This window comes from Macaca nemestrina, chromosome 20, assembly GCF_043159975.1.
Source record: "Macaca nemestrina isolate mMacNem1 chromosome 20, mMacNem.hap1, whole genome shotgun sequence".
Classification (NCBI taxonomy): domain Eukaryota; kingdom Metazoa; phylum Chordata; class Mammalia; order Primates; family Cercopithecidae; genus Macaca; species Macaca nemestrina.
This window is the reverse complement of record NC_092144.1, coordinates 58,883,734-58,902,245: the sequence shown is the minus strand read 5'-3', so window position 1 is coordinate 58,902,245 and position 18,512 is coordinate 58,883,734. Positions and strand designations below refer to the sequence as shown.

Genomic DNA, 18,512 nt, shown 5'->3' with positions numbered 1-18,512 from the left:
CTTCAGAGGCCTCATGGATGTTTTTACCCGACCCCGGTAGATGGCTGTCTGTTGTTTGGGGAGCCTGGAAGGTGGTTATGTCTTTTGAATGCAGGAGAGGAGCAAGAAAGAGTGGAGAGGGAGAAAGGGGGAGCCAGACCCTGACCTCCCGGGGTTGTGGTTGGAGATGAAAAAATTAGAAGCATCAGGTCTAAGATCAGCTTCTCTTGGAAGCAGAGTCTGAGACAAGATATAAATGCCAGTGATTTATTAAAGAAGTGTTCTGCCGGGCACGGTGGCTCATGCCTGCAATCCCATCACTTTGGAAGGCTGAGGCAGGTGAATCACCTGAAGTCAGGAGTTCCAGACCAGCCTGGCCAACATGGTGAAACCCTGTCTCTACTAAAAATACAAAAAAATAAAATAAAAAAATAAAAAAATAAAAAAATTAACTGGGCATGGTGGCATATGCCTGGAATCCTGGCTACTTGGAAGGTTGAGGCAGGAGAATCTCTTGAACCCGGGAGGCGGAGGTTGCAGTAAGCCAAGATCGCTCCATTGCACTCCAGCCTGGGCAACAGGAGAAAAACTCCATCTTAAAAAAAAGGAAAAAAAAAAAAAGAGAGGCCGGGCGCGGTGGCTCAAGCCTGTAATCCCAGCACTTTGGGAGGCTGAGACGGGCGGATCACGAGGTCAGGAGATCGAGACCATCCTGGCTAACACGGTGAAACCCCGTCTCTACTAAGAAATACAAAAAAATAGCCGGGCGAGGTGGCGGGTGCCTGTAGTCCCAGCTACTCGGGAGGCTGAGGCCGGAGAATGGCATGAACCCGGGAGGCGGAGCTTGCAGTGAGCTGAGATCCGGCCACTGCACTCCAGCCTGGGCTACAGAGCGAGACTCCGTCTCAAAAAAAAAAAAAAAAAAAAGAGAGAGAGAGAGAGAAAAAGAAAAAAATGTTCCCAGGAGAAGCCAGTAGAAGATTGGGGAAAACAGGACAGCAAAGGGGAAGAGGAGCAAGAGGTGACTTCAGGTGAAGTGCCAACCTCAGCCTAATCCTGCAGGGAGCTCCAGAGCACAAATTAAGTTGTGGAGTCTTTCCCATCTTGGGACATATGGAACTGGGCCTTTGTATCTCCCTGTTTGAGCTTGTAGCCGAACAACAAACCACCCCCAAACCGGCCTCAGTGGCAAATGCCTGTAACCCCAGCACTTTGGGAAGCTGAGGCAGGCAGATCACTTGAAGCCAGGAATTCAAGACCAGCCTGGCCAACATGGTGAAACCCATCTCTACTAAAAATACAAAAAAACTAGCCAGATATGGTGGTGGGAGCCTGTAATCCCAGCTACTTGAGAGGCTGAGGCAGGAGAATTGCTTGAAACAGGGAGGTGGAGGTTGCAGTGAGCTGAGATCATGCCACTTCACTCCAGCCTGGGCAACAGAGTGATACACCATCTCAAAACAAACAAAAAACAAACAACAAAAGCCCACACCACCCCAAAACTTAGAGCTGTAAAACAATAACTATACATGATTGCTCACAAATGCATGGGTTGACTGGGCTCAGCAGGGCAGTTCTTCAGTTCCATGTTATGTTGGCTAGAGGTGCAGTCATCTCAGGGCCCACCTGGGCTAGCACATACAAGATGGTACATTAGATGTGTGTGGCACCATGGTAGGGATAGCATGAGGACTGGGCCTAGCTGGGTTGTGGGGACATCTGGACTTCTCTCATTCTCCATGCAGTGTCAGCACTGTCCCTCTGTGGCCTCTCCACCAGAGTAACTAGATTTCTTGCATGATAGCTCAGGGCTCCCAAGAATGAGTATTCCAAGAGGGGGGAGCCGAAGCTACCAGTCTCTTAAAGACTAGGCTTGAAATTGGCACAATTTCTCTTCCATTGTATTTTATAATTAATGCAAGTCGGGCAACCCGAGGTTAAATATGGGAGGGCACTATACAAATCTGAATATCAGGGACGTGCTCACTAGGGGCTATAGTTTGGAGACTTGCCACTACACCACCCCTAGTCAGTCATGAACCATGGGTCATGGAGGGAGGGAGGAATAAACTCCCAGGAACCTCCAGCCCAAGGGCAGTCCTGGGAAGAATGTCATAGGGTAAGTTATTCACAGCAAAATATTTTAAAATGTAGGTTTTGGTTGGGTGTGGTGGCTGATTCCTGTAATGCCAGCACTTTGGGAGGCCGAGGTGGGTGGATCACGAGGTCAGGAGTTCGAGACTAGCCTGACCAATATGGTGAAATCCAATCTCTAGTAAAAATATAAAAATTAGCAAGGCATGGTAATGTGCGCCTTTAATCCCAGCTACTCGGGAGGCTGAGGCAGGAGAATGGTGTGAACCCGGGAGGCAGAGCTTGTAGTGAGCCAAGATTGCGCCAGCCTGGGTGACAGACTTCATCTCAAAAAAAAAAAATAAAAATAATAATAATAATAAATAGGTTTCAGGGCCAGCACCATGGTTCATACCTGTAGTCCCAGCTACTCTGGAGGCTGAGGCAGGAGGATCACTTGAGCCTGGGAGTTTGAGGTTGCAGTAAGCTATGACTGCACCACTGCACTCCAGCCTGGGCAACAGATCAAGACCCTGTCTTTCAGGAAAAAAAAAAAAAAAGGCTGGGTGCGGTGATTCACACCTGTAATCCTAGCACTTTGGGAGGCCGAGGTGGGTGGATCACCCTGAGGTCAGAAGTTTGAGACCAGCCTGGCCAACGTGGTGAAACCCCATATCTACTAAACACACACACACACACACACACACACACACACACACACACACAAATTAGCCGGGCGTGGTGGTGCACACCTGTAGTTCCAGCTACTCGGGAGGCTGAGGCAGGAGAATCACTTGAACCTGGGAGGCAGAGGTTGCAGTGAGATGAGATCATGCCTGCACTCCAGCCTGGGCAACACAGTGAGACTCCATCTAAACAAAACAAAACAAACAACAAACAAACCAGAAGAGGCAAGGTAAGCAGGTTTGAGATTACCTAGTTTGAATTTCAGCAGGCTCTGGAGCCTAAAGGTTGTCCTGAGTTTTTGGTACCTGGCCCGGGGGTAATTAGCACAGGTGGATGGTGGCTCAGGGAGCCTGTGCTCATAAAGGTGTGGATGGGGTGTGGGCTCTGGATTGGTTGGTTTACATAGGAAAGGTGAGTAGTTGACTATCTCTAGCATTTGGGGTTGCTGGAGTGGGGATTTAAATCAGATTTAGTATGTCATAACTTAGTCCACAAGGAAAAAAAAATCAGATTTAGGCTGGGAACTGTGGCTCACACCTGTAATCCCAGCACTTTAGGAGGCCAAGGCAGGAGGATCGCTTGACGCCAGAAGTTCCCAGAACAACCTGGGCAACATAGCAAGACCCCATCTATGAAACAAAGTGTTGCTCTTTCATCAAGGCTCGAGTGCAGTGGCACAATCATGGCCTCTACCTCCTGGGCTCAAGTGATCCTCCCACTTCAGTCTCTGGAGTTTCTGGAACTACAGGCACACACCACCATGCCCAGCTGATTTATTTATTTAGAGACGGAACTTCACTCTTGTTTCCCAGGCTGGAGTGCAATGGCACAATCTTGGCTCACTGCAACCTCCGCCTCCCAGGTTCAAGCTATTCTCCTGCCTCAGCCTCCCAAGTAGCTGGGATTACAGGCACACACCACCACGCCTGGCTAATTTTTTGTATTTAGTGGAGACGGGGTTTCACTATGTTAGTCGGGCTAGTCTCGAATTCCTGATCTCAGGTGATCCCCTGGCCTTGGCCTCGCAAAGTGCTGGGATTACAGGTGTGAGCCACCACACCTGGCCCGGAGACTTTCCTGACTGTATCGCTCTCCATATTAATCTGTCCCCATATCTGCCTGACTCAGGTCACTCTGTCCCAGTTCTATCTTCATATCTCTTATGTTCTCTGTCTGATTTGCCCTCTGACTGTTCTCTCTTCCCTGTCTCCGTCTCCAACTCCCTCCTGCCCTTTACCTCTGATGCATCCGTCATCCCTTTCAGTCTCCGCGCTCATCTCTCTGTGTCTCAGGCACTCTTTCAGCTTCTGCCAGGCACCCCGCCTGCCCCCATTGCACCTTCCCCATCTCGCCTGCGTCCAGAGGGGGCAGTGTTGAGCTGAGGGTGCACTTGGTCCCTGCACTGCCCCAAGGAGTCAGGGCCAGGAAGCGGGCTTGGTGGGGTGTGTGTCTGAACCTCAAGCCTAATGGAAAGTCTTGCCTCCTGCACTGCCGACCGCCGGCATCCAACCCTTCACCAAAGACTTCATCCCTCCCTCCTGCCTCAGGAAAACCAGGGCTGGACTGAGGGGGATCAGATGGGGAACCCCAAGGAGCACCTTCCTGCTCTGCCCCGATCTCGACAGAAGATGGATATTTACATCATGAGGCCTGAAAAAGACCATTAACATCAAAATACCAAAATCACTAATGTATCTTTTTTTTTTTTTTTTTTTTTTGAGACGGAGTCTCGCTCTGTCGCCCAGGCTGGAGTGCAGTGGCCTGATCTCAGCTCACTGCAAGCTCCGCCTCCCGGGTTCACGCCATTCTCCTGCCTCAGCCTCCCGAGTAGCTGGGACTACAGGCGCCCGCCACCTCGCCCGGCTAGTTTTTTGTAGTTTTAGTAGAGACGGGGTTTCACTGTGTTCACCAGGATGGTCTCGATCTCCTGACCTCGTGATCCACCCGTCTCGGCCTCCCAAAGTGCTGGGATTACAGGCTTGAGCCACCGCGCCCGGCCCACTAATGTATCTTATAAACATATTCCCTCCCCAGAAGGGTATAGTCATATTCATTGTGTAGACTGAAAAAAATATTTCTCCTCCTCCTTCCTCTCTTTTTCCTTCCTTCCTTCCTTCCTTCCTTCCTTCCTTCCTTCCCTTCCTTCCCCTTCCCTTTTTTTTTTTTTTTTTTAATTTGAGATGGAGTATTGCTCTTGTTGCCCACGCTGGAGTGCAACGGTGCGATCTCAGCTCACTGTAACCTCCACCTCCCGGGTTCAAGCGATTCTCCTGCCTCAGCCTCCGGATAGCTGGGATTATAGGCGCCCACCACCATGCCTGGCTAATTTTGTATTTTTAGTAGAGATGGGGTTTCTTTGTGTTGGTCAGGCTGGTCTTGAACTCCCAACCTCAGGTGATCCACTGGTCTCGGCCTGCCAAAGTGCTGGGACTACAGGTGTGAGCCACGGCACCCGGACTCCTTCCTTCCTCCCTCTTTCTTTCTTTCTTTCTTTCTTTCTTTCTTTCTTTCTTTCTTTCTTTCTTTCTTTCTTTCTTTCCTTTCTTTTTCTTTCTTTTTCTTTCCTTCTTTCCTTCTTTCTTTCTCTTTCCTTTTTCTCCTTCCTTCCTTCTCTTTTCTTTTTCTTTCTTTCTTTTCTTTCTCTTTCTCCTTCCTTCCTTCCTTCCTTCCTTCCTTCCTTCCTTCCTTCCTTCCTTCCTTCCTTCCTTCCTTCCTTCCTTCCTTCCTTCCTTCCTTCCTTCCTTCTCTCTTTTCTTTCTCTCTTCTCTCCTCTCTGTCTCTCTTTTGAGTTTCACTCTGTTGCCCTGGCTGGAGTGCAGTGGTGTGATCTCAGCTCACTGCAACCTTCACCTCCTGGGTTCAAGCAATTCTCCTGCCTCAGCCTCCTGAGTAGCTGGGATTACAGGTACATGTCACCGCTCCTGGCTAATTTTTGTATTTTTAGTAGAGACAGAATTTCACCGTCGGCCAGGCTGATCTCAAACTCCTGACCTGAAGTGATCCACCCGCCTCGGCCTCCCAAAGTGCTGGGATTACATGTGTGAGCCATAGCACCTGCTTGCCTCAGGATCTAATTGTATCTTTTCAATTTTCTTTCTTTTTTTTTTTTTTAGACGGAGTCTCACTGTTGGCAGGCTGGAGTGCAGTGGTGCAATCTTGGCTTACTGCAACCTCTGCCTCCTGGATTCAAGCAATTCTCCCGTCTCAGCCTCCCAAGTAGCTGGGACTACAGGTGCATGTCACCATGTCTGGCTAATTTTTGTATTTTTAGTAGAGACGGGGTTTCACCATGTTGGCCAGGATAGTCTTGATCTCTTGACCTCGTGATCCACCTGCCTCGGCCTCCCAAAGTGCTGGGATTACAGGCGTGAGCCACTACACCTGGCCTGTACCAATTATATTTTGAAGTGACTTGTTAATGCCGTCTTGGGAGCAGGGGTAGTGTCTCCTAGACTGCTTTCTTATACATGATAGGTGCACAGTACATATTTGTGGGTAGTCTGGAGAAAATACTATAATATTGGGATCTATAAAATCATTGTAAAAGTTGCCTTTTTCTTTTTCTTTTCTTTTTTTTTTTTAAGACCAAGTTTGGCTCTTGTTGCCCAGGCTGCAGTACAATGGTGTGATCTCAGCTCACTGTAACCTCCATCTCCCAGGTTCAAGCGATTCTCCTGCCTCAGCCTCCCTAGTAGCTGGGATTACAGGCATGTGCCACCACGCCTGGCTAATTTTGTATTTTTAGTAGAGACAGGGTTTCACTATGTTGGCCGGGCTGGTTTTGAACTCCTAACCTCAAGTGATCCATCCGCCTCAGCCTCCCAAACTGCTGGGATTACAAGTGTGAGCCACTGCGCTCAGCCAAAGTTATCTTTTTGATTCAGACTTGTAACAGGATTCCATCTACTCCTAAGATTTTTTTTTTTTTTTTTTTTTGAGATGGAGTCTCACTCTGTTGCCCAGGCTGGAGTGCAATGGTGTAATCTTGGCTCACTGTAACCTCCGCCTCCCAGGTTCAAATGATTCTCCTGCTTAAGCCTTCCAAGTAGCTGGGACTACAGGTGTGCACTACCACCCGTGGCTAATGTTTTGTATGTTAAGTAGAGACAGGGTTTCACTATGTTGCCCAGGCTAGTCTTGAACTCCTGACCTCAGGTGATCCACCCGCCTTACCCTCCCAAAGTGCTGAGATTACAGCCACCATCACTGGCCTAAGATATACTTTGGAGTTCATGTAATACTCATGTAATAAACTCTCAGAGAAACTTTTCTCCCATCCTCAAAGTCATAATTGTGTTTATTTATTTAAGAGTCGGGGTCTCACTAGGTTGTCCAGGCCGCAGTGTAGTGGCTATTCGCAAGTCCAATCATGGTGCACTATTGTTCCGAACCCCCGGCATCAAGCAGTCCTCCCACCTCAGCCTCCCTGGTAGCTGGAAATACTCCACTCTATGACTGTGTTCACACTGGTGATTAAATACAAATTATTCCTTTGATGACTGTGTAATGATGAGCTGCCAAATTAACTGACCGTGGAGCTGGGCCACTTCCGGTCTTGTGTGATACGTATGATCATGGTCTTTGCCCCTGTTCATTTCTTTTTCTTTTCTCTTTTCTTTCCTTTCCTTTCTCCTTTCTTTTCTCCTTTCCTTTCTTTTTTCTTTTTCTTTTTTTTTTTTTTTTGATGGAATCTTGCTCTGTCACCCAGGCTGGAGTGCAGTGGTGCCATCTCGGCTCACTGCAATCTCCACCTCCTGAGTTCAGGTGATTCTCTTGCCTCAGCCTCCCAAGAAGCTGGGATTACAGGTGTGCACCACCACGCCTGGCTAATTTTTGTATTTTTAGTTGAGACAGGGTTTCACCAGGTTGGCCAGGTTGGTCTTGAACTCCTGACCTCAAGTGATCCACCCGACTCAGCCTCCCCAAAGTGATGGGATTACAGGTGTGAGCTACCATGCCAGGCCACTGTTCATTGAGATTTCTGTTACTTGCAGCCCAAAGCATCTTCACAGAAGAGAGAAGGGTCCTCCTCATGGAACCATGTGCTTCTCATGCCCTGGCACTCACCTTGAGGGAGCCAGAGAAGGAGAAAGGGTATCAAAGGACTGGCCAGCATTAGTGCTTGAGTAAGGGGGACAGGTCTGCGGCAATCCCCGTCCACTCTGGCAGGAAGGCTGCCTCTGGTTTAAAGATTTTGAGGAAAGGGGAGTTGGGGAGGGTGTAATTGGCCAGGTAGATGGTATCTCCGCCCGCGAGGTAGGCGGCCCAGATCCCGAACGTCCCGATGGTCATGATGGTGTGGTTACACTGTGTGAGCAGTGCAAAGTCTTTGGCAGGTGAGCCCTCAATGCCATCGCCAGCAAACACCACATCACCGTGGGAGGTGTCAATGTTCTCCCGACACCAGGCCATGCCATTACTGGTGACCACAAAGATCGGGGAGCTGTAGCGAGCTCGGAACATGTCCAGGGCCTGCTGTAGGTATCGCCGGTCGGCTACCACCCCCTTCCACACTCTTGGCATGACATAGACATAGTCCCCTCGGCGAACATGGACCCCTACAAAGGTGCCCGGCCGGCTCCCGTTCACCTGCAGGCCCCGCAGGAACTTCTGGGCCTCCTCACGCACGTGGTCGTGCAGGGTGAACTCCTGGAGGATCTCGTGGCGGAGGTGGTGGTAGAAGGTCCAGGAGCAGGGGTAGCCCGTGAGGCGGACATACTCCCCTGGGATGTGGCGATACTTCTCCTCCATCCAGTCGTTCAGGTGGTAGTTCTGCCAGGGGATCCTGCTGGCCGTGGTGCTGTGCAACACCGGCAGGGTGATTTTGAAGATGGGGGCCAGGGTGCTGTGCATCTGGGCGGGGATGAAGGCTGGCCGCCCGTTCATCTTGGCCAGGGCGTACAGCGTGGCGTACTCACCCATCTGGTTCCCCAGGCGGCCTATAGCATTGATCGTCCATATCCCCCTGAGCTGGCTGGGTTGCAGTGCCTTTGTTGTTGAGGCCAGCCCTGGTATCTGCACCGGTAACTCCCACATGGCTTGAAACTTCGCTAGCCGCTGCTGAATGTGAAATATAGTGGAAACCGTAAAGACAAAGAGGATGAAGTGGGCCATGGAAAAGGAGAAAGGCATCTGAGTGACCAGCATGGCTGTCAGGGGAGGAAAACAGGACACGTTAGCTGAGAGATGGAGGCCCGGGGCGCGGGTGAATGTGGCCATGCGGTTGTGCGCAGGCATTGCATGGGTGCATGTGAGTGTGCTTTTATTTTGGGTGTGTAAATACTTGGCACATACTTGCCTATGTGCATAGGCATGTATCTCGAGTGTGTTTATACAGATGTGTCTACGTTGTGTTCACCGGTGGGTGTGTATACACAGATGGATGTGTACACATTGTGTGTAATGTGGATCTGGGGATCTATACATTGTATACATATACAGGTGTGTGCAAAATTGTGTGTGTACATATACAGCTGTGTACAAATGGACATGTGTACATGGTAGTGTATGGGTGTAGATACATTGTGTACATATAAGGGTATATGTGTAAGCATGTAAATATATGTCATCTAAGTGGCTGTGAACACAGCATGTGTGTATATGTGAATGTGTATATATAGGAGTATGTATATATACTTTGTGTATCTATACCTTGTATGCATTTTTGTTTGGTTTTATTTATTCACTTATCATTTATTTTTTGAGACAGGATCTTGCTCTGTCACCTGGGCTGGAGTGCAGTGGTGAGAATGTGACTCACTGTAGTCTTGACCTCATAGGCTCAAGCAATCCTCCTGCCTCAGCCTCCTGAGTACTTGGGACTACAGGTGCACATCACCACGCCCAGATAACTAAAAACAAATTTTCTAGGCCAGGCGCGGTGGCTCAAGCCTGTAATCCCAGCACTTTGGGAGGCCAAGACAGGCGGATCACGAGGTCAGGAGATTGAGACCATCCTGGCCAACACGGTGAAACCCCGTCTCTACTAAAAAATACAAAAAACTAGCCGGTCGTGGTGGCGGGCGCCTGTAATCCCAGCTACTCGGGAGGCTGAGGCAGGAGAAGGGCGTGAACCCGGGAGGCGGAGTTTGCAGTGAGCTGAGATCTGGCCACTGCACTCCAGCCTGGGCGACAGAGTGAGACTCTGTCTCAAAAAAAAAAAAAAAAAAAAAAAAATTTCTTTTGTAGAGATAAGGTCTCAGTATGTTGGTCAGGCTGGTCTCAAATTCCTAGGCCCAAGTGATCTTCCCACCTTGGCCTCCCAAAGTGCTAGGATTATAGGCGTGAGCCACTGCACCTGGTCCACACTGTATGTTTAAATGTTTAAATGTGGGTGTTTATCGACTGAGTGTACATATGTGGATGTCTACATATGGTGAGTACAAGTATATGTAGCTATTATTTACTGGTGATCCAGTTTGTAGAGATGTTCATTTTTTTCTTTTTTTTTCTGAAATGGAGTCTCACTCTGTCACCCAGGCTGGAGTACAATGGCACGATCTCCGCTCACTGCAACCTCTGCCTCCTGGGTTCAAGCTATTCTCCTGCCTCAGCTTCCTGAGTAGCTGGGATTACAGGCGTGTGCCACCATGCCTGGCTAACTTTTGTATTTTTAGTAGAGACAGGGTTTCACCATGTTCGTCAGGCTAGTCTCGAACTCCTGACCTCGTGATCCACCTGCCTCAGCCTCCCAAAGTGCTGGGATTACAGGTGTGAGCCACCGCGCCCGGCCCGAGATGTTCATCTTTTGTTTTTATTTTCCTACTTGCCAGACTCCAGTGCCAGATATATTCATCTTTGCATGTCCTGCCTGTGTCCACTTTGGAGGGAAATTGTCCACCTGGCCTGCCTGCCCTCTTGGCCACAGTCAGTTGAGCTTGAGAGGAACACCCAGCTCCACCGTGGATTTTCCATTCATTGGCCATGACATACTGTATGACAAGTGTAGGCTGGCTCTAAAAGATGAGTTGTGGCCGGGCGCGGTGGCTCACACCTGTAATCCCAGCACTTTGGGAGGCCAAGGTGGGCAGATCACCTGAGGTCAGGAGCTGGAGACCAATGTGGCCAACATGATAGGGCCCCGTCTCTACTAAAAATACAAAAATTAGCTGGGCATGGTGGCAGACGCCAGTAATCCCAGCTACTGAGGAGCTGAGGCAGGAGAATCGCTTGAACCTGGGAGGCTGAGGTTGCAGTGAGCCAAGATCATGCCACTGCACTCCATCCAGCCTGGGGGACAGAGCAAGACTCCATCTCAAAAAGAAAAGAAAGGGAGAAGAGAGGAGAAGGGAGGGGAGGGGAGGGGAGGGGAGGGCTCTCTGGATGTCTGGGTGGACACAATGCCAAGGATACCTGGTTGGATGAGTAGACTGTGGGTCTGTTTAAACCCCACTTGCCTTCTTGACCAGGGGCCTTGTGCAGTGAACAACCTACACAACCCCTCAGGGCATCCCTGTTATATACCCTAAAGCCATTTCCCTTTTTCTCCTTGGTAACACGTAATTTTCTGCAAGCTGCATGTCCTTCAGAGGCAGCTGATCAACTTCCCAGCTGCAGAATCTGAGGTTAAACCAATCCCAGAAGTCTCATTTCTTTTGCCTCCTATCGGGCCACATGGGTATGTGATGATTCCTACCAATCGGACTTGGGAGAAGTTGCTGGAAGGCTTAGGAAGGTTTCATTCATTCTTCAAAAGGGGCCGAGATAAGAACGAGCCTCTTTCTGCTGTTTCTGAAAGGAATGATCTGTATGTGATGGCTGGATGTGTAGCAGTCCTTTTGGGACCATGAGACGATCCAGCTAAGAAATGGTAGCACAGCATATGAAGATGGATGGAGCTCAGGTGACTGATGACTTTGTGGAGCTGCCAAATTAACTGACCCTGGAGCTGGGCCACTTCCGGTCTTGTGTGATACGTATGATTATGGTCTTTGAACCCGTTTACTTCTCTTCTCTCTTTCTTTCTTTTTTCTTTTCTTTCTTTTTTTTTTTTTTTTTTTTTTTTGGTGGAGTCTCACTCTGTCACCCAGGCTGGAGTGCAGTGGTACCATCTCGGCTCACTGCAAGCTCCGCCTCCTGGGTTCAAGCGATTCTTTTGCCTCAGCCTCCTGAATAGCTGGGATTACAGGCGCGCCCCGCCACGCCTGGCTAATTTTTGTATTTTTAGTCGAGATGGGGTTTCACCATGTTGGTCAGGCTGGTCTTGAACTCCTGACCTCAAGTGATCCACTCGCCTCAGTCTCCCAAAGTGCTGGAATTACAGGCGTGAGCCACCGCGGCCGACCACACAAATTCTAGATAAAGCTCCTTCCTCATCACTACAAAAGTATATCCTTTCACTAAGTCCAACACAGAATGCTGGACTTCATGACTCAAAGACACATCACAAGCTCTGGCCACAAGGTGCACAAGCTCTGGCCAATTTCAGACTCTCACACTCATGAGCTGTGTGATTTTGGGCAAGTGACATCACCTCTCTGAGTATTAAAACAGTGTCTGGCACATATACACAGGCAGTAAGTGTTTGCTATTGTCACCCACAAAGCAAAGAACACGGTTCATTATAGGCTCTGGGTGAAGAACCCAGGTTTCCCACTTTTCATATTGGGTGTATTGATAGTGGTCAAATTTAGCATTTAAACCATAGATCATAGAACAGGAGGGTAGCTGGGCACAGTGACTCACGCCTGTAACCCCAGAACTTTGGGAAGCCGACGTGGGTGGATCACCTGAGGTTAGCAGTTCGAGACCAGTCTGGTCAACATAGCAAAACCCTGTCTCTACTAAAAATAGAGAAATTAGCTGGGCGTGGTGGCGTGCACCTGTAATCCCAGCTACTGGGGAGGTTGAGGCGGGAGAATCGCTTGATCATGGAAGGAAGCAGTCAGTGAGCCAGATCGCGCCACTGCACTCCAGCCTGGGCGACAGAGTGAAACTCCATCTAAAAACAAAACAAAACAAAACAAGACAAAAAACCCACCCAGGTTTCCTTGTTTCTTTAGGCCTTCATTTCTGCAGGCTCCCATGTCATGTAACACTTGCCTTAAACACACTTGTTATGCTTGTGTCTTGTTAACCTTTTACTGTAGGTGCCCAGCTGCAAGCTTTGTGATAGGTGAGGAAAAGATGATACTTTTTCTCACCGAAGGAAGGAAGGAAGGAAGGGAGGGAGGGAGGGAGGGAGGAAGGAAGGAAGGGAGGGAGGGAGGAAGGAAGGGAGGAAGGGAGGGAGGGAGGGAGGGAAGGAGGGAGGGAGGGAGGGAGGAAGGAAGGGAGGGAGGGAGGGAGGGAGGGAGGAAGGGAGGAAGGGAGGAAGGGAGGGAGGGAGGGAGGGAGGGAGGAAGGAAGGGAGGAAGGAAGGGAGGGAGGGAGGGAGGGAGGGAGGGAGGGAGAGAAGGAAGGAAGGAAGGAAGGGAGGGAGGGAGGGAGGGAGGGAGGGAAGGAGGGAGGGAGGAAGCGAGCCTGCAGGGAGAGAAGGAAGAGGTAGGGAGGCCTCACAGAGCTAGCTGCGCTGTGAGATTGTGAATTTTTGAGGTTTGGCGAAATGCCCTGCACGGCGTGGTCAGGCACCTCTTACGTGCTGTGTGACTTTAACCCAGGGCTTTTACCTCTCTGGTAAAAGCCTGTCATCCCAACGCTTTGGGAGGCCAAGGCAGGTGTTTCATTGTCCTTGTCTGTCCATCAACAGTGGGTTGCGGGGAGGGATAAAAACAACACCTCCCCAGAGGTTGCAGTGGGCTGAGATCGCACCATTGCACTCCAGCCTGAGTGACACAGTGAGACTCTGTCTCAAAAAAAAAAAAAAAAAAAAAAAAAAAAGCCAGGTACAGTGGCTCTTGCCTGTAATCCCAGCACTTTGGGAGGCTGAGGCAGGTGGATCACCTGAGGACCTGAGGTCAGGAGTTTGAGACCAGCCTGACTAATATGATGAAACCCTGTTTCTACTAAATAGAAAAAATTAGCCAGGCATGGTGGCTCATGGCTGTAATTCCAGCTACTTGGGAGGCTGAGGAAGGAGGATCGCTTGAACCTGGGAGGCGGAGGTTGCAGTGAGCCGAGATTGTGACACTGCACTCCAGCCTGGGCAACAAGAGCGAAACTCCATCTCAAAAAGAAACAACAACAACAACAAAACCACACCTCCCTTAGGGCTGTGTGGGCACAAAGGGAAATGCTGTATGACATGGGCTGTCCCTGGTATTCAGAGCAGAATTAGTGCCTCAAACTCACACTTATGTCAGCCTTGAACCAAGCACCACTGCCACTCTGCCTGAAGGCATATTTTTTGAGTTGCTTTTTTTGTAGGGATGGTGGGTGGAGCCGGGGGTCTTGCTATGTGGCCCACCCTGATCTCAAACTCCTGGCCTCAAGAAGTCCTCCGTTCTCCTTCCTCAGCCTCCCAAAGTGCTGGGATTACAGGCAGGAGCCACCACACCTGGTCTATCTTACTGAGATTTTTTTTTCTTTTTTTTTTTTTTTTTGAGACGGAGTCTCACTCTTTCCCCCGGGCTGGAGTGCAGTGGCCGGATCCCAGCTCACTGCAAGCTCCGCCTCCCAGGTTTACGCCATTCTCCTGCCTCAGCCTCCCGAGTAGCTAGGACTACAGGCTCCCGCCACCTCACCCGGCTAGTTTTTTGTATTTTTTTTTAGTAGAGACGGGGTTTCACCGTGTTAGCCAGGATGGTCTCGATCTCCTGACCTTGTGATCCACCCGTCTCCGCCTCCCAAAGTGCTGGGATTACAGGCTTGAGCCACTGAGCCCGGCCTTCTTTTTTTTTTTTTTTGAGACGGAGTTTTGCTCTTGTTCCCCAGGCTGGAGTGCAGTGGCACAATCTTGGCTCACCACAACCTCTCCCTCCCGGGTTCAAGCGATTCTCCTGCCTCAGCCTCCTGAGTAGCTGGGATTACAGGCATGCACCACCATGCCTGGCTAATTTTGTATTTTTAGTAGAGACGGGGTTTCTCTATGTTGGTCAGGCTGGTCTGGAACTCCCGACCTCAGGTGATCCACCTGCCTTGGCCTCCCAAAGTGTTGGGATTACAGGTGTGGGCCACTGCGCCGGGCCTTTACTGAGTTTTAACAACAGCCCTGTCCAGGCGTGGTAGCTCACACCTGTAATCCCAGTCCTTTGGGAAGCCAAGGCGGGCAAATTACTTATGCTCAGGAGTTCAAGACCAGCCTGCACAACATGGTGAAACCCTGTCTCTACAAAAAACAAAAATTCGATGAGAGTGCTGGCATGCATCTGTAGTACCGGCTACTCAGGAGGCTGAGAAGGGGGGAGGATCACCTGAGATCGGGGAGGTCGAGGCTGCAGTAAGCCAAGATCCTGCCACTACACTCCAGTCTGGGCAACAGAGCGAGTTCCTGTTCCCAAAAAACCCCAAAGCAACAACAACAAAAAACCCAACAACCTTGCAAGTAGGTGATACTGTGTCCATTTCACAGCAAAGGAAACTGAGGCTCAGAGACTGGCCCAGGGCCCCAAGGCTGAGAGGAGCTCAGGTGAGCGAGGGGATGGCCCAGGGATGTGGCGGGGCTGAGGAGGGTGCTGAGATGGCAGGGGGAGATTGGAAAAGCAGCTACCAGGGGCCCGCGAGGAAATCTTGAGACATGCCAACAGCTGGAGGGTGATCCAGGGCTGTGCAGTTTCTGATAGAGGAGCTTGGGTATTCCCCAGTCCTCTGAGGTCAGGAAGTCCATCTTGTTATCTGCCCTGAGGCATCACACACCTCAGGCCGGGCCATAGGGGCAGAGGAGAGAGGGAGGTCAAGGTCACTTCCTCCATCCGGGCGCCCTGGGGGGTCTTCCCTTGGAAGATGGCGGTTAGGATGTCAGAACAGAAAGGGGCCCCAATTTCGAAGCAGCAGCCCGGCCTCCAATTCCCTCAGAGGAATGGGGTCACTAATATCTGCAGGTCACTTCCCTTTTTTTTTTTTTTTGTGAGATGGAGTCTCACTCTGTCGACCGGGCTAGAGTGCAGTGGTGCGATCTCAGATCACTACAACCTCTGCTTCCCCGGTTCAAGCAATTCTCATGCCTCAGCCTCCCTAGTAGCTGGGATTACAGGCACGCGCCATCAGGCCTGGCTAATTTTTGTATTTTTAGTAGAGACGGGGTTTCACCATGTTGGTCAGTCTGGTCTCCAACTCCTGACCTCAAGTGATCCGCCTGTCTCAGCCTCCCAAAGTGCCGGGATTACAGGCGTGAACCACCATGCCCAGCCTGGATCACTTCTTTTGATTCTCTCTGTCCCGTCCACATCTTTTTTTTTTTTTTTTTTTTTTTTGAAACGGAGTTTTGCTGTTGTTGCCCAGGTTGGAGTGCAATGGCAGGTGATCTCGGCTCACTGCAATCTCCGCCTCCCGAGTTCAAGCGATTCTCCTGTCTCGGCCTCCCAAATAGCTGGGACTACATGCGCATGCCACCACACCTGGCTGATTTTTGTATTTTTTAAAGTAGTAACAGGGTTTTATCATACTGGTCAGGCTGGTCTTGAACTCCCGACCTCAGGTGATCCGTCCGCCTCGCCTTGGCCTCCCAGAGTGCGTCAGCCACCACGCCCAGCCCCATCCACGTCTTTCTATTCCAGCCCGGCTTCCTCCTCTCGCTTCTGTACCCTTTACCCAGCACTGGTCCGGCTCCTCCCCAGCTCATAGCACCTGCAGGGCTCCCCATGCCCCTTAAGACAGAATCCCAGCCTCTGGCCTGGCCCCGCACACCCCTCCGGCTTTGTCACCAGTTGTTCCTGTGAAATAACCCAGCTCTCCTCTCACCCGGGGCCCCGTCCTGTCCCCCAGCTCTGAAAGCCTTTCTCTACCCCTAACCGCCCCCGGCCCCGGCCAGCTCAGCGCGTCCTGCTCAGTCGCACCCCGCCGCTAGAGCCCGCTGTCTTTCCGCACCTCCCCAGGATTCGCAGATTCCCGACATTATCACTTCCACTCTGGGAAGGAGAAGGGAGCTTCAGACGATAATGTAGGGCCATCCCTTGGAAACCGCACCTTTATTCTCTGCCCAGAACAGAAGCGGTAATTCAGAGCAGGATTAGCGAGTGCAGGAGGGACGGAGCCGCCTCCCTGGGCCAGGGCAGCGCTCGGAGGTAAGACCGGCTGCTTGGGTTCTGCGAAGCCTCTGAGGAGCCCCAGGGTCTGAGGGAGCAGGCCCCACGGTGGAGACAGGAAAGTCGGGTGGCCACCGGCTGGGTGCGAGCCCTCTCTGCACCTTTACTGCCAGGGTGGTTCCTAGAAACTGCTGAGGGGAGGGAGGCAAGGAAGGACCTGGTGGCCCAGGGTGGAGAAGGGGAGGGAGGTGGTGGCGGTTGGAGCTCTAGAAACAGATCCACCTGGAAGGAAGTGGGGAGGGAGCTAAGGAGGGCGACTGGCTGGGGAGGGGGTCCTGGCTGCCGAGGGAGGGACCCTCCTCTCCTGGAGGTCCTGAGTTGGGGGTGCATCCCAGAGGGCACCAGAGACCCACGAGGGCACGGCGGGTCCACTTCCCAAATCCCCTGCTCTCTACCTGGGCGTGTGTGCACAGGTGTGCGTGTTGTAGGGTGGGAGAGGAGCCCCTCACCTGCTCTCACCTGGTCCTTTTGAAGGAATCCGAGACAGGGTGGCTTGGCAGGCAGCTCAGTGCTCCCTCTGGGTCTCTCTTTACTCAGGGCCAAAGAAACCCTGGCAGCATCCGTGACTGGCAAACCCCACCCAGGATTTACAAGGCTTTCCAGAGCAGGTGTGGCTGGGCTGTGGGTGGGAGGTGAGCCCGTAGTCCCTCCTCCTTCCCCAGTGCCTGCCAGGCAGTCCATCTTGTTATCTGCCCTTAGCTCCTCCACCTGCATAAGACACCCAAGTCTGGCCATAAGAGTCAGGGAGAGAGGCAGGTCAAGGTCACATCCCCCATCTGGGTCCCCTGGGGGTCTTCCTTGGGGAACTGTGGTAGGATGCCCTGAACAGAAACGGGCCCCCACTCTGCTTCCCTCCTCCAGGTGGCCAGGAAGGCCTCCAGGAAGGCAGCATGGAGGTGGGGGACAGAGTCCAGCTAGGCCAGGCTCTCGCTGACTCTGAGTGCCCTCAGAGTCCTATATTAATTAATTAATTAATTAATTAGTAGTAGTATTACTTTTTGAGAGAGTTTTGCTCTTGTTGCCCAGGCTGGAGTGCAATGGCGTGATCTCAGCTCACTGCAACTGCCGCCTCACAAGTTCAAGCAATTCTCCTGCCTCAGCTTCCCAAAGTGCTGGGATTACAGGTGTGAGCCACTGCACCCTGCCTATTTAAAAATTTTTTAAAAATAGAAATGGGCCCAGTGTGGTGACTCACGCCTGTAATCCCAGCACTTTGGGAGGCCGAGGCGGGCGGATCAACTGAGGTCAGGAGTTTGAGACCAGTCTGGCCAACATGGTGAAACCCTGTCTCTACTAAAAATGCAAAAATTAGCGGGGTGTGGTGGCGTGCACCTGTAATCTCAGCTACTTGGGAGGCTGAGGCAGGAGAATTGCTTGAACTTGGGAGGCAGAGGTTGCAGTAAGCTGAGATCACGCCATTGCACTCCAGCCTGGGAAACAAGAGCAAAACTCTGTCTCAAAAAAAAAAAAAAAAAGATGGATGAGGAATTTTACTGAGAGAAGAGGCAGGCACCACCAGAGCTCCCAGCAGTCCTAACAGGAGGAAATAAAAACCAGCAGCCGGGCGCGGTGGCTCAAGCCTGTAATCCCAGCACTTTGGGAGGCCGAGACCATCCTGGCTAACACTGTGAAACCCCGTCTCTACTAAAAAAT

At 51.1% G+C, this 18,512-nt stretch overlaps 1 protein-coding gene across 2 annotated transcripts; it reads right to left on the bottom strand.

Annotated features, from left to right (window-relative positions):
* Positions 1 to 6,888: 6,888 nt before the first annotated feature.
* LOC105478653 (fucosyltransferase 2 (H blood group)) lies at positions 6,889 to 17,422 on the bottom strand. Of its 2 annotated transcripts, none has more exons than XM_011736179.3 (2): positions 17,319 to 17,422; positions 6,889 to 8,888 (listed from the first exon to the last, which is right to left on the bottom strand). In XM_011736179.3, exon 2 carries the CDS (start codon positions 8,884 to 8,886, stop codon positions 7,855 to 7,857), a length of 1,032 nt encoding a protein of 343 aa, XP_011734481.1. In that variant the 5' UTR covers positions 8,887 to 8,888; positions 17,319 to 17,422; the 3' UTR covers positions 6,889 to 7,854. The 2 variants fall into 2 exon arrangements, with proteins under 2 accessions (XP_011734481.1, XP_011734480.2); XM_011736178.2 differs by having other exon boundaries at positions 17,309 to 17,396.
* Between the last annotated feature and the right edge of the window lie 1,090 nt (positions 17,423 to 18,512).